This window comes from Oryzias latipes, chromosome 16 (genome assembly GCF_002234675.1).
Source record: "Oryzias latipes chromosome 16, ASM223467v1".
Lineage (NCBI taxonomy): Eukaryota > Metazoa > Chordata > Actinopteri > Beloniformes > Adrianichthyidae > Oryzias > Oryzias latipes.
Window position 1 is genome coordinate 30549691 of NC_019874.2, and position 21728 is coordinate 30571418.

At 45.1% G+C, this 21728-nt stretch overlaps 1 protein-coding gene across 4 annotated transcripts in view; it reads left to right on the forward strand.

The window, feature by feature from the left end:
* rftn1 (raftlin, lipid raft linker 1) overlaps positions 1-21728 on the forward strand; it is a 262707-nt gene that overhangs the window by 237292 nt on the left and 3687 nt on the right. For all 4 annotated transcript variants that reach the window (XM_023964740.1, XM_023964742.1, XM_023964744.1 and 1 more), the window contains 3 exons: positions 4715-4833; positions 15351-15454; positions 21423-21498. In XM_023964740.1, coding sequence (XP_023820508.1) covers positions 4715-4833; positions 15351-15454; positions 21423-21498 — 299 coding nt within the window. The remainder of the gene's footprint in view (positions 1-4714; positions 4834-15350; positions 15455-21422; positions 21499-21728) is intronic.

Consider the following 21728-nt stretch of genomic DNA (forward strand, 5'->3'; position numbering starts at 1 on the left):
GTTACTCTGTGGTTTATCATTCTTTCATTTAATTCTTTCGCGTATGTATTTATGCAAACTACACTTGATATAGTTTGTAGACATGGCCTTAAATTGGTTTTAAAGTCAAATCAAAGCAGTCTGAGAGTCTAAACTCATTTAAATCTGTGGTCTCCCTGTTAGAAACACTCAAGCATGCTGCTGTCACTCAGCTGATTCCCAGCATCCTGTGTGTGAGTTTACATCAGTCCAGTGGGGCTTTTCCTCCAATGATTTGCTAAAAGGAACCAGCAGGAGTTCAATAAGAACCTTTTTTGGCTAAAAAGTGTGACTGCTGTGTGAAAAAAAGCAGCAATTTTCCTGCTCTTTGATTTTTTTGGTCGACTTCTGTTGTCGTTTACTTCTGTCACTTGTCTTCTTGTCGTTCCGGGTTTTGCGTTAACGCACTTGCGTTCTTCAAGATGTGAACGGTTTGCTCTGGACGTGACCCGTCTGTGGTGGGATGAACTCTTGGGAACCGCATGTGTGCTTCACTGCTGGTAGTGCAGTTAAAGGACAGATTTTACATCTGTTTTCTGTTAGAACGGCCAATTACAGCCATGCAGTTGAGCGTGTTCACGCCTGGCAGCAAATGCAAATGCGCCCAGCTGGATAAAGACGAACTCCTGAAAGCTTCGGAGAGCCGAGCCAACTCCATGACAAAAATGATCTGCATTAGCCGAGCAAATGTCAGAGTTTCACAGAGGCAGTAACCCGGTCTCAATGAACTGTGACCAAAAAATAAAAAGAGAAAGTGGCACGTATTTACAGAGAAGGTCAAGAGTGGAGGAATGATTCCTGTTTTGCATTTGCTCTCAGGCAGACACGCGTCTGACCAAGCATGAAACTGCATGACCTCGACAGCCATCTGTCACCGGTCGGCGGGAATTCTTCCCTCTACATAACCTCCAGTCAGGAAAATTGTCTTATTTCTGTTGAAGAGATGGCTTTCCCTTTCACACTCTGCGTGTGGATTCAGCTTAAAAGGCATTCAGCAAGTCAACCAGGCAGAAAAACGCTCATTCTAAATTCTAAATTTTAAACCTCCTCTCTTTTGATGTGAATTCAAATCAGAATAGATAGGCTGCATGAAAAAACACCAGCTACCATCCTCTCGCCATCTGCCCCCATCTTCCCTCACATCTGAAGTCTGCCTGGCAACCCGGCGGCACCTCCTGCCAGCTGCCGCAACTCTGGCTCTGTTGGGATGAGACACATCCCATCTCCACTCATTACACTCTGTCACCTCGCAGAGCAAGTCCACTCGACCGCTTTGAAATATAGATAAGGTGTCAGCAGCCGCTCTGTAGCTGTCAGAGGCAGCACCTGGCTCGCATCTTTAAACGCTGTCACCTGACATGATCGAGGGCAGGGTCACTTTTCCAGCTGGGTCAAACAGGAAGTCCGGAGACCCTTTCACACAATCAAAAAAGACGGGACCAATGACCCGTCTGCCTTCTGCAAGACCAAGGCCGAGTCACACAGCCACCACGGACATTTATACAGATCTTTCACAAATGAAAATTGGTCATATGTGAATAAACCTTTAAAAAAGTGAAAAAAGTTGTTGTCTTTACAAGAAAGTTTCACAGATATATCACAAATGAACCACGTTAAAACCACAGAAGAAGTACAACAATCACGCAAAGAACACATACTTTGAATTCGTGGAACCGGGAGGAGGGCCGGCTGCTGTAGTCAGAACATGTGACGGGTTAGAAGCAAACGAGAGAAAAACCCTACCTGTCTAATAACAGACACAACACATGAAGTTTCCAGAGATGCGACCAAGTCATTGTTTTGCAAGTCTGTCACCAGTTTTTGTCCTAAAGTCCAAAGTCAACAAGTCTCAAGTCAAATATAAATGTTTCAATTCTTTTCTAGTCCTTTTTACAACAGAGTAATACTCTCAACACAGATCATAAGTTCTTTTAGGAACTGTATTCATTTGTCTAAACTTTGTAAGAATATTAGCAAGATATTAGCTAACTCTTTGCTAAATTGGCCTCTGAACTAATGCATACCTAACTGGAAAACAATTTCCACAGTTTACCGTCTTTGTTATGTAACGTTAGCAGTGAGGTTATAGTCTCATTGATTTAACTAGCGGTTACTTTGCCAAAAAGCTAGCGTAGCCTTTCATTCCAAACTTACCATTCTTTGCGCAACCTTTAGACAAACTTGGACGTCGTTGAGTCTCTGTCCGTTATCTTCAAAGCGCGCGTTCTACAAACAATTTTTTTGTTGACAACCCCGAACGTCATAACTTTTTGCGAACAGAAACTGTTGCCTTGTTTGACAGATCTTCATTGATTGACCTGGAATTTGATTGGTTGGATGGTGTCGTATTAAAAGACGGTGAGCCTGATGGGATTGGATGTTGTGTCGACAGCACACGAGCAATGAGCATGCGCTCCTGGGCCGTGGTGACATCACAACAGCTCATTAATTCAAACAGAATTTGCAACAGTTCAATTGACAGCAATTTAAAAGGAGAAATACTCCGAAATCTAAAACATTTTTTTCTTTTTCCCCCTTTCTTCTGTGCCCTTACCCCCTGTCTCCAGCATCCCTCCATTCTATCTGTCCAGTCCAACAAAAAAAGGATACAAATGTAATTGATGTTAGAAAAATAAGGTTTATCCTAAATTACAAAAGGGGTTTATACAAATACACAACTGGTGTGTCAGAAGATTCCTAAACCCCCTTTTGTAACAGTAAAATCTGTCCAACACAAGAGGCTTTCCACTCTGATCTGTTTGCTCAGCTGTTGGACAGGACAAGTTAAAAAAATAAATACAATAAAAATGAAAAGATAATTTTATTACATTTGTTCTCTTTCATAAGAAAAATGTCACACATACTCAAAAAAAATAGAAACTCAAAAAAACCATGATTTTCTTCGGAGGGGGGCTTAGTAACAGTTCTTTTTCCACAGAATATTGATGAGCAGTGAACAATCCTCTAACACAAACATGCGTAAAGGAGTCTGAAGATGCTTTTACTCTGTTTAACACGTTTATCCAAATACAGTGGGGGGGGGAAGAGAAAGACCAAACCATTTGGGGATCTGGTGGTTTTTTTTTCATATCTTTTGTCCATATCAAATAGGAAACATTTTTCTATTGTTAAGCATGTTAAGACCTGTGAGTGACAGATTACCACCACTTCAGTAGATTGATGAGTCAATGATGTGAACCTACCCTGTGCTTAAAAGGCTTAATTATGCAACACAAACTCCCAGAGCTCCCATTAAAGTTCTGCGTACCTGAAATCGATGTACAGCAGCAGATCTGCTTACGTGTTGATCCATAGCCAGCCAGATCCAAACTGACTTCCCTCTGCGTTCAAAGACCTGACATTAACATATAGATGCTCACTCAGCCCCTTCCGTGTCAGTCTGCGTGTGTCAGCAGGGCGTGCACGTTTCAGCTGTCATCCTGCAGTTCCACTTACCCCTGCAGGCCCACCAGCGTCTTTTCCTGTTTTCAGTGAGTTCGTGTTTGCGCGTCCCGCGACCTTGAGTATGCGAGTCACGAGGGACGCAGAACAATTTCCCCGTAGGGCGCACGGTGGTTTTTGAAGACTATAAACAACTTGTTCTCAGTTGACGCGCTCGCAGCTCTGTTCAGTCAATAGGCGCGGGATAATATTTGTTCATGCGTTCCACCAGCGCATTCCCCCGACAGACCCGCCGCCCCCAGCTTTGCAAGCCGCCCCGTCTTCCACGTCCCTGCTCCGCCGAAAGTCTGTTATCAGCACAGACATGCTGCTTCCTGCAGAGCAAGGAGACAAAGGCCTGCCCTGACCTCACCTTACCTGTAATCCTAAAATGATTGGGAGGGGGGGTGGGCACTGGCCCGTGACCATCTCCTAAACACAGCATGTCCTTTTTCTGCACGCCAGGCTGACCATGGAAACAGGAAGAGGACGAGATGAACGGCTAGAATGTCTTATTCCAGGGAGCCTATAGATGTCTGCGACATGTCTTCAATTGAGCGTGCATGCCTCCTAAATAGGTTTTCAGGGTGGGGGGGTGGGGATAAAAGGGCCTGTCATCCCCCACTCTGCTTTTCTGTCTATCTTGCCCCCCCCTTTTGTGGCTGGCTCTCATCCCTCCAACATTAAGGCTCTGGTAATGAAATGTGGAGCGGCTGGTTGTGCTGCCCGGGACTCGGCAAACTGTATTAGTGTGTAAATGGCTCTGGAGTAATGAGAAAGCAACAGAACCGGCTGGGGGAGGGACTGCGGGCCGTGTGTCCACGTGTGTGCATTTACACATGGAAGGAGCGTGTTCACCAAATGAATGACGGAGAGCTTGTGAGAGCCTTTTCTGGCTCAGGCAGAGGAGATAAAAAAAAAATCTGTTCACTCTGTCATGTTTTACAGGTTTTTCATGGTTATAAAAAAAACAATGACCTATTATTGATACCGTCTGGATCCATTTAACTTCATTTAACCACTGGTTACTTTTTCATATCACAGCTCTTATGTGCTTAAACTGTGTTTAGCTCATCTCTTGGTTGTTATTAGATCATCTTAAATACTAAGCTAAAAGGATTTGAATATAAAAACTAAAAGTCATATCTTCAATCTTTAAAGAAGCAAAGACTTCTTCCCGTATTTCCTTTATTCTGTACACCAAAGCTTGTAGAGGAAATTAGTGAGGTGTCCTTTTCTTTTTGTCTCTCTGCAGATTTGTTATCTAAATCGGTGGAAAGTGTCTTCGTCTTCCAGGAGGCGAGCGAAGAAGAGCCTCATGTGGCCACACCCACTTATGACGCCATTGTGGTGGAGCAGTGGACCATCATTGATGTGAGTAGAGGAGCGTGTGTTTCTGTGATTTTGTTGCCTTTGTTTGTTGCGTTGAATCTCCAAGAACTGCAGACACCTGACTTATAAGGCTGTGTCTTTCAGCCACCATGCACATTTTGCGCACATTGCACAAAGTGAAGTTGTGGTCTTTAAGTGAAATTTTCCACAGATGAATCACAAATGAACCACGTTAAAACCACGGAAGAAGTACGGATAAACCACGCAAAGACACGTGAATCAATGTAGAACATGAACCGTGTGATTATTGCGCTATTTACCAATGCGGAGAGAAAATTCTACACACCGAGGTGTAATGGAACTTTAAGTAGACTTTACCTTTAAAATAAGCATAATTCTTAACCGACAAAACTTTTCAACAGCTCAAAACCGAATTAATGTAAAGAACCGTAGGCCGAAACCCTGTACAGGTGCATGGGACTAAAACTTTATCTGCCCAGCGTAAAGACTCTACATAGTCTTCCCGGCAAGCGTTGTGTGATGGTCTGTAGGAATGACTTTTTTTTCTAACTAGACAAGGCAAAGTTAGCGCTCTTGCCTCACAGCAAGAAGGCCCACGGTTCAAGTCCCACTCAGTTAACTGTCTAAATTGTGAATGTGAGAGTGCATGAGTGTGTGATTGTGGCCCTGCCGTGACCCCGAAAGGGAACAAACGGATTAGAATGGTAAATTATAAATGGTAGATGGTGGATACTTATATAGAGCTTTTCTACCTTCCTAGAAGGCCCAAAGCGCTCTACAGTCACAGACTCATTCACACTGGTGGCGGCTCCGCTGCCGAACACTGGCGCCAACCGTCCACCAGAGGCAAGGTGGCGTTCAGTGTCTTGCCCAAGGAGACTTCGACACATGAGCTGGCATGACCGCCCTACCACTGCACCACAGCCGCGGAATTAATGAAAAACCAAAACCTCCTACCCGAACCAGATTAGATCTACTTGAACAGTTCAGAGGTCAGGGGAGTTCCTTCTCTAAAACTCTGTTTTCTGTGGACCTGAACTAAATAAAGTAGCACCAAACCTTTTCACACTCAGTGTTTCTGCCTGTGGACCAGGCTCCACTGCAACAAACCCGAAGCAAATCTGGTCAATCTGTCTTTATGGGACGCGTGTTCGGGTTGCTGGTCTTATCTGGAGCCAACAAGCTCTTATCTGCTTGTCGATTAGTGTTCCTCTTTGACCATTTCCAAGTTTGAAATAGATTTTTTTTTCTTTACTAAAGAAGGAATTCATCTGTATGCATACATGTCTGTGTTTGCAGGTTCACATGTCTGTTTGAGAGCTCCCGTTTGCGTGTCCAGATGCTATCTCAGTAATTGAATTTGAGTTTTTGCAGCATGTGGCTGTCCAAGTGTGAAAGGAGACTTTTGTCCCCACAAACGTGCCTCTGACTGACCAGCCGGGCGCTGCCGGCCTCATGTGGCCAAAAAGAAGCCTCCGGGGGGGGGGGGGCATAGCCCCCACCATCCCCCCACCGTCATCTGTGCTGAATGGAAATAGTGTTACAGTTTAATGGATTTCTCTGAAACTCCAAACAAGAATGATGCCAAACCATCACCAGCGATCCAGAAGATCCAATCAGCTCCTCCGCTGAGGACTCATCAAAAAACGGATTCACTCTAGTGACCCGAACCCGACCAACACACGCTCCTTCTGGAGGGGTGAACAGGGCCGTACGTCATCCCCATTATTTCAGATAATTGCCTAAAATTGATATGCAAAGCTCCGCTGCGGCTCATTATTCTTTCAGTGCATTAACATAAGAAAATGAATATTAATTACCAGAGTTTTTCCTTTTTTTTTCTGCTCCCCCCTTTTATAGTTTCCCATTTAAAAGTCTGACAGGTGGTTGATTGTATGAAGAAAAGAGGAAGAAGAGCAAAAACAAGTGGTTTCATTGATGGCATGCAATCTATCACATTACTGTCAAGTGTGTCATCTTTGGGGACTTTTCATGGGAAAATTAATCGTTACGTGCATAAACTTGATGGAATAATTATATTTGCATGTGAATGAGATTTTTTAAACGGCATGAAAATCCACAGGTGTTGCAGGGCTTTTGCGTCTAAGGAGTTTTAGCAAGCGAAAACTTTGATAGAACTGTCAGAAAACCAAGAAAATCACTTCTGAGTTGTGTTACTACAGTTTAAGTCTTAGTTCCAACTGTCCTCACGGTTGGATTGGGTCAGTAAGGAGCCAATGCTCACACCTTTCTGATGACTAGTGTGGCGTAAGGACACCGTACGACAGCGTCAGCCGTACGACATAAGTGCGTGGACCTTCCATTAGCCCTATGAATACTTCACAATACACTCACCACACGCACGACAACGGTACAATCCATTTTCACAATGTCCCTTGAGGTGGCCATACGAGCCTCGAGGGAACTGAAACACTTCTACGACCCTCCACGGTCCGGACAACCCAAGAACCTGTTTGTGACTTATACTAGGTTAGCATCAAGCATGCGTCACATGCTACAGTACTGTCTTCTTACAAATAAGAATATTGCAAGGTTCAAGAGGCGAACAATCAGATTTTGGACCAGTGATTACATCATAAATGCACCAGTGCCAAAGCTGAGTCCCTGATTGTTCGACACGATGCAAATTTTTCACCAAAGGTCAGATATGTGAACTCCGGAAACATTGCAACGACCAAAAACTCCCAGACAGCTGCACCTGATGCTCAAATTTAACCATTCAAGATGCGTCCGTGGTGACCATCATCAGTCGTCTTCCTCACTGAGCCACAGACGCATTTTGGTGAAGGTTACTGCAGCACTTATGCTTTAAAGTAAAAAAAAAAAAAAGTACTTTTGTTCTTCTTTATGACATTTGCAGAACACTCTGTGACTGATTTGACATTTTTCTCTGCAAAGTGCCAAAAACTGACATTCCAGAATAATTACAGGACTCGGCACACTTTTCTTCCGTTACCTTGAGTTCTTCTATGCTTTTGTGCTCATTTGTTTTTCTGTTAAAAAAAATAATCCTTTGCAGTAATTCAGTCTAAAGCATTTTGAAGATCCTTCTCTCTTTAGTGCCATCCTCTGCTCTCACTAGAGATACTTAGACATTTAATTCATTTCCCTCAGGACTTCTGGAGGCAAAAGTTTGAGAGAGCATGTTAAAACCTGAAACAGGTTATTTTTTATCTTTTTTAACATTTATTTAGTTGATTCTTTTAACATTTTTGTTATAACTCCAGTGTTAAGACATCTACAAACACTAAAAAATGTCTTATAAATGTCCTATTAAGGCCTATAAACCCATTATTAATGCTTGTTAATGAATTATAACTACATTAATAAGTAATCCAATTATAAAGTGTTAATAATAGGCCAAACAAACCTTTTAAAAAGTCAAATGACACTAAAATCCTTTGAAACAACATGTGTCTGACGTTGCAAGATAGTTGTTTTTTTTTTGATTGATTTGATTTATTCAAGTGTCATGCACTAATGTGCCCAGCCCACACGGGCTTATATGACACTGAAAAACAAAATACACAATACATAAAGATACATCCCCATCACAAAAAAAAAAAATCCAATAACCCCCCTAATCAGAGTCTAACAGAATACAAAGTGTCCATTCTTATTGTCCATGCCTTTGACACAAAATTTGCCAAATAAAAGATTTCATTTTCAAAAAGCCAACGTAAAATTTTGTCTTCAGAAACCAAAACAAATCAGGACATTTCTTTTCTATGACGTCATACATGCAAAGTCTCTAGTAGTAAGCACTTTTGCATCTATAATCTTCTGTTTTGGCATCAACCACATAAAGATTTCTTCCATTCCGCTGAGGAAGCAGACGTTTGTCTTTACTTCTGTAGTGGTGTCCTAAAACTGGAGGAACCTGCTGTTTTGGCCTCTTTCTCTCAGAAAAGTGACCTGAATGAGAAGCGCAGAATACAGACCCTGAAGTGTCTGACAATGAATAACTCATCAAGTGTCTCTGCTATGAAACTCCAATTAGGACTCGTGTCTCATCTTCTGTGTCCTCTGAAAAAATCAATACAGGACTGCAGGAGCTGCCTCGAGCAGAAAGTGCCCAAGGCCCCTGTGCTTCAACGCGGAAGCAAACAAAACCGCTCGCCTTCCGATTCCAGCCTGAATACGTCTGTTTGACAGAAACCAGCAGGATTTTAGTCTTTCAGGATGGAGATGGAACATCGGTGAACGTTGGTGTTATTGTAAAAATGCGTTCTGAGCCTTTTATGATGCCGCCTTCAAGTAGTCCGATGTTTTTAAGACGCAGAGAAGCTTTTCTTTCACGCCTCGTCCTGTTTTTAAAAAAAAACACCGTCATCCTCTTCATCCTGGCGTCATTGCCCTCAGATGTTCTCCAAAAAGCTTTTCTATTAGGAGGATAAAAGTACTTTAGAACCTGAGAGAAACTGTATTTGAATGACACAACCAGAAGAAAACATTTCCTCTTTCAACACATTTCCCTTTAATAAATTTTCGTAAAAATCCAGTTTTAAATTTGAGTGCAAAAAAAAGGAAAAACTCAAACAACTGGAAGATGGAAAAAGTGTACAAGGCAGGAAAAAAAGCATGCAGAAAGAAGAAAGGACGATGGTTGAAGTAAAAGAAGAAGATGCAGAGAAATAGAGGATAGAGAGGTGAGAGCAGCAAAAACACAAACAGAGGATCTTGGATTTTCAGCGGTTAGTCACTGATTGACTGTCTTATTTTAACCTTATTTAAACACCTAAAAGAGTTTGATCAACAAACAGTTTTTAAATTAAAGATATTAAAAACAAACATAATTTTGAAAAGTTCTGCTTCACAACAGAGTTTCACTTCCTGCCAAACATGATGAAATGTTCTGGAAAATTGACTTTGTTCTCATCTTAAACACTCTGACCTGTTTTTTTTTTTTCAGACTTTAAAATAAGCCTTTTAAATAATTCCTTTTATGTCAAAGTTACGTCTTGTTTACCACCAGATACAGTAAGTCTGGTTTAGTAGAAGAACTGAAGCAGGAAAACCTTCTGGTTTTGGTGCAGAGCAGATCCGAACTGAAATGACTTTTTAACATTTTATCAGACTTTTAAAAGTATTTCAAACATTTCCTCGAGAAGACCTTGTTTGTTTTGAGAGAAATGTTTTTATCTGGCTGCGGTGGCGCAGTGGTCAGCGCTCTTGCCTCACAGCAAGTAGGCCCCCGGTTCAAGTCCCGGCTGGGGGACATGAAAAACACAACATCAAAGGGGGGGACTGTGTGGAGTTAGCATGTTAGGGAGTTAGCATGTTCTCCCCGTGCATGCATGGGTTCTCTCCGGGGTCTCTGACTTCCTCCCACCGTCCAAAAACATGCTTCATAGGTTAATTGGACACTCTAAATTGTCGCTATTTTGCGTGTGAGAGTGAATGGATGTGTGATTGTGGCCCTGCGACAGACTGGCGACCTGTCCAGGGGGCCCCCCCCCGCCTTCGCCCACAAGTGGCTGGGATAGGCTCCAGCAGCCCCGTGACCCCAAAAGGGACAAAACGGTAGAACATGGATGTTTTTATCTGGGAATAAAAGTGCTGTCTTGGCCTAATGTTGCTGTTAAGAATCCGCTTTGAGGAGCAGAACTTCACACTCTCCTCAAACTGAGTTCTGTTCTAAATGGAAATGCGACGCCTCGTTCCAGCGTGAGCCAAACAGATGAAGAAATCGCATTAAGTGAAGAGACAGACACCCCTGACGCACAACAGCACGGCGGTGAAATGAAGGGCAGAGCTGTTCTGGCTCCCAGAGGGAACTCTGAACCATGGCTTGACCCTCCTCACCTCTGCAACCAAGATTTAAGCTCCTGAAGGCCTCAGAATGAGGAAGAGGACGGAACCAGGGATGTTGGCATCCGTTCAGGAGTTAGGGAAGAAGGAGGAACGTGACGTACAGCCTGATGCTGCAAAAAGCAGCTCGCCTGACGCCAGATCCAGTCTGGTATCTCCACGGGACCGCGGCCCGTGCCGTCAGATGGGCTGCATGAGCGCCACGAGCGTCGGCACAGGGAAGCGACTCTTCATCATCTCCCTGTGAGGTGAGGGAAGAGCTGACCTACATACAGGGAGAGCAATTTGCACTCTTCCTGCTGGTGAGAAATAGCGTCCCTTCTGTCAGACGGCGTGGAGGAAGCTGCGGCGTGCAGAGAGCACCGTTTGCTGCAGAGCTTTATCGTAAACAGCAGAAAGGTTTGACGTATGGATGGAAAATCTTTCTGACAGTCAGTCTGCATTTTACCAAGACTCAGAACCTGATTTCTAACCTTTTGCACAGATAATTCCCTTCACTGATGTCTTTACTGCGTCATCATTTGTTTACCCGAATGGTAAAGGGAGTAAGTTAGTGTTGAACCGCCACTGAGACCGACACAGACCAATCACTGCCCTCTGCCTCCGACATGGCCACGTCCGTATGGAGGAAAAATGGCGACTAAATTGACTTAATTTCGCTGGAGCCAGCAGTACCACATTTATTCTGTGTCCGAATTCCCACCCTAACTACTATATAGTGCGTCACTATGTAGTGCCCTGAATTTTAAAAGCAATCCGGACGCCACGCTCACTACCTTTTTTTTTTTTTAACGGCGGATATGACGTCATCGATTTCAAAAAGTTAAAATCTAATTGACATGAGCGTTTTGAGACGATTATTTATGAGTCCACTGTCTTCTGAAGATAAAAACATTGATGGTTTATTTAAAAAAATACATTTAAATACATTTTAATTGGCAAAAATTGTTCCGACGAAATGCATTGTGGTCTATATTCACTGATCTAGTGAGCATCGATACACACTGGTTTTTCGCAGAGACTTCTGGGAAATTTCCAGGCCACTCAATTTTGGAATTTCAGATTGGGACAGCCCAACAAAACGGCGAACGCCCTATATAGGGAAGGAATAAAGGAATTTGGAAACCACCTCAGTGTTTGGAGCTAGCTCACTCAGTCCAGTTCTCTTCTACAGTCAATGGCCAGTTCTCGCACCTTACTGACCACGAGAGTGTGGCGTAAGGACGCCGTACGACAGCATCACCCATAACTTCCATTATCCTGACAAATACTCCAAGATTCACATGTCGTTTGGATGACGATGGTACGTTCCAGTTTCATGACGTCCCATGAGGTGGCTGTACTTTTTTTCTTCTGCTTTCCTCAAAAAAGGGTTAGGGTTGTTTGTTTAACAACAGGATGAATTCAGATGATCGTCCTCACAGATGACACTCACAGTCTGCTGGGTCACGTCACACGCCACGATTTTTAAACCTTCCCATACCGTCAGGAGTGATGGGAAAACAAAATCTAATCTGTAGGTGTTCTTCTGGTTTTCTTCATCTGCTTGTTTTTCTTCCTGAGTGACCTCCGTACATCTAATATGGAACTGAAGCTCTGTCCGCTCCTCTGATGGATACTCTGAACCTCTCAGAGCTTTTCTTCACACTCAGTGTCCGTTGATGCTAATCAGAATCTTCCTGACGGCTTTTTCTTCTTCCAGTTTCTGCTTGAAAAACAGAAATCTTCCTTAAAAGCTTCCGAGATGAAGAGCAGCGCCGGATAATCCTCGGTTTTCTGAACTGCCTCGTCGCGTGTTATCAGGTTACAGGACAGCTCAGTCCTCACTCAGACGCAGACTAATGCCTTGTAAAAGCCAAAAAAATCAGATACTCTCTCTGAAAGATTTATTATTGTTGGCATAATCCACTTACAGGCAACTAAAATGTCCCCTGAGGGATCAGCTGGAGGACAAAGGCTGGACGGATCAAAAGCACCTTTTGGTGGAGGAGGTTCAGAACCCGCGTGTCATTTACAGTTTTTTGTTTTTGTTCAAACAGCATCTGAGCAGAACAGGAATGACCTCCTTCAGGAAACAGAGAGCAAACAGAAAGGTTCAGGCCTTCAGAGGTTGGCGTTGCTGTGACAACGCCTCAGGTGGAGGGAGGCTGCAGGATCTGGAAACCAACGCTCTGCTTCATTACTGAACCGCCGTTTTCTCTGCTGACCTCAGCCGCAAAAACACGACTTCACGGCGCGGCGTGAAATGAAGAACAGAGCTGTCCTGGCTCCCAGAGTGAACCCTGAACCCTGGTTACCAAGATTTAAGCTCCTGAAGGCCTCAGAATGAGGAAGAGGTGGAAACCAGAGGAGTTAGCATCTGTCCAGGAGTTAGGGAAGAAGGAGGAACCTGCTTCGTTAAGGCTGGACCCAATGGTTTTAGGTAGTCCATATTCACACTCACCGCAAAAGGATTAGCTTCATTTTTCGGCTTTAGCTGGAACGCAGATGCAGAAAGGAGAGAAGCTTTCACCTCCAACAGAAGGAGGATGTTTTTATTCAGTCTTAGAACGAATCCAGAACTGCAGAGCGTCCACAGAGACATGAAAACGCAGCGGATGAACTCAGTCGGGTAAATAAGGACTGGAGTCCAGTTTTGTTTGCTAACGACAAGATTTTTGTGACCTTAAGCCCAAAGAAGTGGAACCCTCTGGTATTTGGGTCTGCAGCCGTCAGATTGTGTGCAGCGGTGTGACACAGACTCTGAGGTTTTCTGTCTCCTCTGCAGCAGCTGCAGTTGACGTAGCCGCGTGTTTAATCACACCAGCAGGGATGGAAATCACAGAATGTGTCATAACACCATGTGAGACGCAGCAGACACAGACAAGCAGGCAGTTTCATCCTAAATACAAAGTCAGGAGTGTAGCCGCTCAACTTTCTACTAATAGGTTTTTTTTGACTGACTCCTGCTGTTATTTTACTCTTCTACGTTCCAGCATCAAAGATCCTATTTTTAGGTCTTTCCTTCCTTGTTTTGTTCTTCAGTCCGGATCCTTCAGGACTTCCTGCACAGTTCTTCGGGATTTTGTGAATACAAAGAATTGTTTTGCCTGTCACATTTGTTCACAATTATTTTAAATGACCTATTCTTTGGTTTTTTATTGTGAACAATTACCAGGATAATTTTACCTTTGGCATACAAAAAAAGTATTTTTAATGAAATATCTGTTATTTTCTTAGCTAATTTTTCTACCCAGAAGACAGATGACTCGATCTCTGAGGCTCCGCCTTCCTCTCCTTGTGCGTGCCGCCCATTTCATGACATCATCCTAGAGCCGGCCTCGGGAGCGTGTCTGCGTTTCTCCCACGAAAAAACATCTGACCTTTTACAAAGATGGATGTTTATATTGTGTGCATAAAATGAAAACGTTTAGCCGACCACCGCTAACTCCACGGAGAAAGTGGGCGTGTGCGTTGGCCTGGGGGCGGAGCTGACAGCTCAAACTCTTCCTTAAAGGGGCGGTTCCCTGTTTTGTGATGTCACAATGTGAGAACCCGCTCGTTTTAGTGGGTTGGAAGGGGCTGGTGCTCAGAGAGCAGGTTTTTAGAGGAATACTCAGAAAATTTGTGAACGGATCAAAATACCACTTTGGGGTTGTTTCTAGTGAGGAAAAAACATTATAATCCACTGAACAACTCAAAAAAGTGGATTTTTCATTATAGAGGCCCTTCAAAAACTGTTGATAGATTTGATGCCCTGCAACAGACTGGCGACCTGTTCCGGGGGGACCATGCCTTCGCCCAGCAGTAGGCCAATCATTATTGAAATGCAGAACGGCCAATCGATCCTCCTCTCTGATACACCACTTCCGTCAACTTCCTGTTGATCAAGGTTTACGGCAAAGTGAAGAAAGCAAATGAGTTTCCCCACCAAACGAGGGGCGTCATGCCGTTCTGTTTTGTTCAGGACTGAACTAAAAATGAGTCCAATTCTTCTGAAGTCTTTGCAGAAAAAGCTCCAGATTTGCTTTAGTCTCAGGAAGGATGTGATCGTTTCACTAAAGCGTCAACATTGACAGCCCACCTGTAACACCTCAGTCTGACCTCTGACCTCTGGGTGTTCGGTTGGAGGCGTCAGGTGGAGTCGGATGTGGCGTTCAGCCATGTGAGGTCCATCCCAGGCTTCCGTGGCAGATGAGGCCTCCGCGGGTGAAGTGTGTCGCCCCGGTCTGTGTTCTCCTGCGCTGATCGCTGAGCTGTGAACGGACTGCATGTGGAGCGTAACCGACTGGAACCGATGGGAGGAGGACGCTTTCACATCTCCTCCTTCAGGATCTACGGGCAGCCCTGAAGACGCCCTGTGGTTTTTTTGGTTTTCGGCAGTTGCCTGCCACAGAAAACCACGCTGAACGCCGGCACGTGCGCTCTTCATGTGGTGAAAATGAGCCGACAGAGACTCCTTTAGCCGCAGTTTAATCAGCCAGAAGAGGCTAAAGTGAGCTGCACGTTTGCTGAAGGACTCCCTGTGAATGAGGATGGTCGCTGGTTGACTCGTGGCGGGCTGCGACTTTTTGCTGCCTCAGATTTGTGTCTCTTTGTGGCGCACGGTTCTTCCAACCCTTCCATCAGCTGCAGCGGAGCGTGACGGTCTCTGTGATCACCTTCAGGCTGCAGGAGGACGTCTGTCTGGGAGGGCGTGTCTCATGGCGGTCTGCTTTTCTCCACAGGGTCTGCAGGTGAAGGCCGATTACGTCCCCCTGCTTCAGTCTTTGGCCACGTACGGATGGAGACTCACCTGCGTGCTGCCAACCCCTGTAACCAAGGCGAACAGGTGAGCACTCTCATCAGCCGTTAACGGGGCTTCTAGTGAACGTTTTATGACCTCTGTTGGCCACTAAGAGGAACTGCAAGAAACATAAACACATATCCTGATTTATCAGAGATCTGCTCTAGAATCTCAGAAGTATCTTCTTCCACTTTCGGCTTCTCCCATCAGGGGTCGCCACAGCGAACGAGTCGCATGGTAGATTTGGCAATGTTTTACGCCGGATGCCCTTCCTGACGCAACCTTCTCAAACCGGGCTTGGAACCGGCAGAGGTAGAGAAGGGAACAGGGAGCAGCCCGGAGTCGAACCCTGGTTTCACGAACGGAAGGCGCCGCAAACTAGCACGAGCTAAACCGGCTCCCAGAATCTCAGAAGTATAAAAGTTCACATTTTTCTATCAAAGTTCAGCTAAAGTTGTCTTAGTGAGTTTCATTAGAAGAAATGGGATAAATAAGTCTTTATGAGTTACTTTAGTCCATTCATCCATCTTCTAAACCAGCTTGGTTCCACATTGGGGTCACGGCGTATAAGAACAGTAAAAACACAACTTTAGAAGTTAGTTTTGTCCAAAATTCTCATGATAAAAAACCTCAACTGAGCCTCGACTGCAGCAGTTTCTAATATCGATCTGAAACTTTCAATTTTTGATGTTTAGCTTTGTACGTTTGCTTTAAGTTAACTGAGGTTTGTGCAAATCTGGGTCCATTTAATCGAACTACTTTTGATTGATATTTAAAATAATATCACCAAGAATAGGATTTTATGATTTATATTCCTGGAGAACCCAAGAATCATTTTCTTCTGGGCTTTAAAAGTTAATTTGACAATTTTTAAAAGTAAAAATTAAAAAGTGTTTGCTCATTGTGGGGGGCAGCAGTAAACAGCAGCCTGGGTTCCCCAGGGTTAAAACAATAAAAAGACAACAAAATTGAGCAAATTCTCCATTTTCTGAGACGACGGTTTGATGGAAGGAAATTGGTTTTTGATTCTGGATTTAATGTTTAAGGTTTCTTTTTGGTCGTATGTCCTGTAAATGGGAACATCTGAGCTGCTGCTCAGAGAGACCTGGCGGTGCGAGTCTCAATGCTTCCCTCAGTCCAGGTTTATGGACGAAGCCAGTGGCAGTTTTTCCTATGGGCGATCTGGGCGATCGCCCAGGGCGCTATCTTGTAGGAGGCGGCCAAAAAATAAAACCGTTGCTAGTTTTTTATCCACCCTAGTTTTCCTAAACTAGAGCTGCCCACTTCCCCGTAAAGTTAAGGAAATTTGCGCTAGGGCGCCCCACTCTCGTGTCAACGTGCTGCTGTCATGACAGTATTTTGCGCTGACGGCAGAACAGGTAGAGGACAACAGGTAGAGAGGCGGAGGAGGGGCTTAGACAGACGGAAAAGTCCATTCAAGGTTGTGGATTTATTCATTCATAACTGATGTCAGGGTTGTATTCAGCTCAAGAAAAAAAAACAGAAAAATGTGGCATTTTTTACCAAAACCAGCCTTCAAAAACAAAACACAAACTGATGCGTGTTAAGTGTGAACTACATTACACACTAGATCTTAATTGTGAATTCATTTTCATTCATTCATTCATCTTCTTAACCGTTTATTCCCTTTTGGGGTCACGGGGTTGCCGGAGCCTATCCCGGCCACTTGGGCGTAGGCAAGGGATACCCTGGACTGGTCGCCAGTCTGTCGCAGGGTGGAATATCCTCAATCACACATCCATTCACTCTCACACTCACACCTATGGTCAATTTAGAGTTGCCAATCAACCTATGAAGCATGTTTTTGGACGGTGGGAGGAAGCCGGAGATCCCGGAGAAAACCCACGCATGCACGGGGAGAACATGCAAACTCCACACAGAAAGGTCCCCCATTGATGTTGTGTTTTTCATGAATTCAACTACACAAATATATTTTACCTATGTGATTAATAAAGTGAAATCAATTATATAAATATTTTTTGTGTTTGATGGTATGCAGGCTTTGAGTTATTTTGGGCGGGGCTGGAAAGGGGGGTCAGGGTGGGGTGAGGGTGCCGTCCAGTGTTTCGCCCGGGGCGTCAGACTAGCCAAGACCGCCTCTGAAAGAAGCTCCTACAAACAGAAAGTCAACAAGTTCCAGATAAAGAGAGAATAATCCAGCATTTAGGAAGAGTGGTGATGGTTCTCAGCAAGAAGAACCTTTACAGAACCATGAAATCCTTCAGTCTGCACTCAAATCCAACATGTGTTCTCACATTTTAAAGACGATTAGGACATAAGAGCATATGTCGGAGCTGAAAATCAAAATATCCACAAAACTCCTCTGGGTTTGAACATCAGCTGGAAATAGGAATTTATAAAGAGATTTATTTGAATAAACCCTAAAAATATATTTTTTAAAAGTTTCAGATGAATTCTGCAAACATGTACATGCAGTATTTTCACCTGGCACAGTGTATGCTCCGCCCACACCATGTTTTTCACAGTAATTAGTGAATAATAACTTCACTATTTTTATCCTTTGTTTTGTTCAACCCCCCCCCCATCCCGCTTTTGAAAATATCACAACACAACATCACAGTGCGGCTAATTAATCAGTTGATCTACACGCCGCACAAGACAGCGCGCGCTCCTCAGAAACACGCTCGGTAACAACGGTTGATGATCTGTTTCAGATTAGCAACCGTCATTACACTTTGTTTTTTCTGGAGACGCCGCCGCTCTCAACCAGGAGCTTGCAAACGATCGGGGCTCGCCGTCTGACGGTTTCCAAGCTGCGTCTGGTGCGGAGGGGTCGGGGGAGGCGTCAGCCATGTGAGCGGCGTCTGAAATGGGCCGCTCCTCCTCGCAACATTAACTCTGGTTGTCTTCGTCGGAGCGAGCGTTCAATTAAAGCAGATGGTAATTACATTTTGGAGCCATTAGCTCCGGTGAATGGGAATGTCTCTGCAGAGGCGGCGGAAGCTGTGAACAGCAGAGAAGCAGGGAGGTTCAGAGAAAGTTTAGCTTCTCCATCTTTAGCCGTAACCTAAAAGGGCGCCGCCACTGCTCCTGGAGGTTGACGTTGGTGCCAGATTTCGGCACCGGAGCCACCATCAGTGTGTGAATGTCTGTAAAACTCTTTGGGTAGAAAGGTGCTTTAGTGCTGTGGTAGAGAAGTATACATTTACATCATTTACCACCAATGACAATTGAACACGCAAAGAACACACAATTCAACTTAACAGCATCAACTATGTTATTTTAACGTGACAAGTGCTCCGTGTGCGCAATATAAAAGTTATACATTGGTGGTAAATGCGTGAAAAGGCCGTCAAACAAACGTGGAACGCCACAAATCTACATGTGCATCTCACAAAAACTGCACACAATTAGGTGCGATTTGTGTAATTGTCAATCGACCAAAGATTTTGAACAGCTTGAAGCTGAATTCACGCAAAAGACGCCCGTCGGCCGAAATCCTTGACGGACATCTGCGTACATCGACAAATGATAAACGCAGCAAACACTCATGAATTACGTAGATCACGCATGGATCACGAAAGGGCGAAATTTTATACACAGAAAATATGCCAAATGTACGCGGTGGCGGTGGGATGTGGCCCACAGGTCATCGCCGGTGTGTTTTGCATTTCCCTTGAGGGCTCGAACGGCAGCCTCAAGAGACAAAAATGGAATGTACCATTGTTGTGTGTGTGATAAGTGTATCGTGAATTATTCATACAGATAGTGGAAGTTGGACCCGCTTATGACGTACAGGTGAGGCTGTCGTACGGCGGCCCTACCACACACTGTAGTGCTGGCTCCTCACTGACGAGCACTGCATGCACAGGCTGTGCACGTGATGCTTATGCACCCGTAGGACGTCCCCACAAACTACACTCTGCCTAGTTTGCTCAGTTCTAACAGTCAGACTGCAGCAAGGAGTGCGCACGTGTCATTAGCCAACGGGATTCTTGCGCAGGATTTGGGGGGTTGAATACCTGAAAAGTCTGTGTGACACGCCTGTGTCTCCCCCACCACACCTTTACATGTTGTGGGGTTCACCTCCGTGCCGCGTACAGCTTTGATCATTTTTTAGCCCGTATCCACCCATAAGGACAGTTGGGACTAAAACTTTAGCTGGTTCTTATTCTATAACATTTCCTGCTTTGCTGCTTTTTTTATAACCACTAACAGGTGTATTCAGACACGCCTACGAATGAACTGCAGGCTTTTTCTGCTCCTCGCGGCTCCACAGCATCAGCTCTGGCTGCAGGGCTCAGAGAAGGCCTGTCACTTTCTGCGTCATCCACTTCTCTCTGCTTTAATGGGCTGCAGCCTGTCTGCCAGTTGGTTATCAGCTTTACTCGTCAAGGCAGCCGTCCAGCGTTCTCGATGGATGAATGGTGGAAGGAAGGAAGGAAGGAAGGAAGGAAGGAAGGAAGGAAGGAAGGAAGGAAGGAAGGAAGGAAGGAAGGAAGGAAGGAAGGAAGGAAGGAAGGAAGGAAGGAAGGAAGGAAGGGAGGGAGGGAGGGAGGGAGGGAGGGAGGGAGGGAGGGAGGGAGGAAGGAAGGAAGGAAGGAAGGAAGGAAGGAAGGAAGGGAGGGAGGAAGGAAAGAAGGAAAGAAGGAAGGAAGGGAGGGAGGAAGGGAGGAAGGAAAGGAGGAAGGGAGGGAGGGAGGGAGGGAGGGAGGGAGGAAGGAAGGAAGGAAGGAAGGAAGGAAGGAAGGAAGGAAGGAAGGAAGGAAGGAAGGAAGGAAGGAAGGAAGGAAGGAAGGGAGGGAGGGAGGGAGGGAGGGAGGGAGGGAGGGAGGGAGGGAGAAGGGAAGGAAGGAAGGAAGGAAGGAAGGAAGGAAGGAAGGAAGGGAGGGAGGGAGGGAGGGAGGGAGGGAGGGAGGGAGGAAGGAAGGAAGGAAGGAAGGAAGGAAGGGAGGGAGGGAGGAAGGAAAGAAGGAAGGAAGGGAGGAAGGAAGGAAGGAAGGGAGGGAGGAAGGAAGGGAGGAAGGGAGGGAGGGAGGAAGGAAGGAAGGGAGGGAGGGAGGGAGGGAGGGAGGGAGGGAGGGAGGGAGGGAGGGAGGGAGGAAGGGAGGAAGGAAGGAAGGAAGGAAGGAAGGAAGGAAGGAAGGAAGGAAGGAAGGAAGGAAGGGAAGCTTGGTGGGCTTTGGAGGGCTTTAGATGGAGAGCTCTGTCCGTGTTCAGAAGGGGGTAGATTTGCGGCGGGCTTTCCGGGCTCTGCAGCCATCGTAAGCCGACCGTTTTGAGAGAGGTGAACCGGGCCGCCAAGCTTTGAGAAGCTTCGGACCCTCATCTGTGTCGGGTTTGAAGCTGACGGCGGCGGAAACGGAGGAAACCCCACAAAAAACCCCTAACAGAGCTGTCAGAAGTGAGGAGATGGGCGCTGAAACCTAAACTGGCAGCTGTTTAGGTGGAAGGAAACGGTCACGCGATGTGAGTCTGTGCGAACGACATCTGCATTTCCTGCCTCCATAAATCTGTCAGAGCTGGTGCAGATTATCCCTCTCAGAAGCAGGAGTGTGACGTGGGGGATTATATTTGAGGAACTGAAAAGGAAAGAGCGTTTTCTTCACAATGAGAGGAAAGAAACGACACTGACAGATGACTGCGGAGGAGAGGTGGAGCTACAAATACGAGTCTTTCTCCTTAATCTGTCAGATAAGAGAGTGAAGCAGCAGCAGTCATTTGATTATCTTGATGGATGGCCTCAGCGACAGCCTGGTGTGGCAGGATTTTACCCGGAGGAGTTTACTGTGAGGGATGGCAGCGCGTTTTTCTTTAAAGAACAAAACCATAAATTAGGAAATGCTCCCAGAGGACTTGATCTCCTATTTTTACAACATGCATGAATCATGTAAAAACAGAAAAGCTTTAAGATCCCAGGTCAGGACTTTTTCTCACCCTGAACATTTCTTCAGTTCCGTCCTCAAACACCAGGTTACGTCTACGTACCGGACTCAACTTGTGACTTTTTTCTCTTTTCCAAACCCTTTAGTGACGGAAGTCTGTCCACCAAACAGATCGTGTTCCTGCAGAGACCCGTCCTGAGCCGAAAGAGGAGAGAATCAAAGGTACCTCCTCCTCGAGTTCCTCCATCAGTCCTGTCTTCTCCTGCAGATGTTGGTAACACCTGAAGATCACATTTCTGCACCTTGAACTTTCTCTGGCATTAGGGATCAAAACTTTTCCAACTTATGTTACTCAAAAGACATTTTTAGAGACCAGGAGTTGGTCAATAAGAAATTAGTGTGAGTTTATGTTTTAGTTAATGATTAGTTATTAGTTATTGGTATTCTGAAGA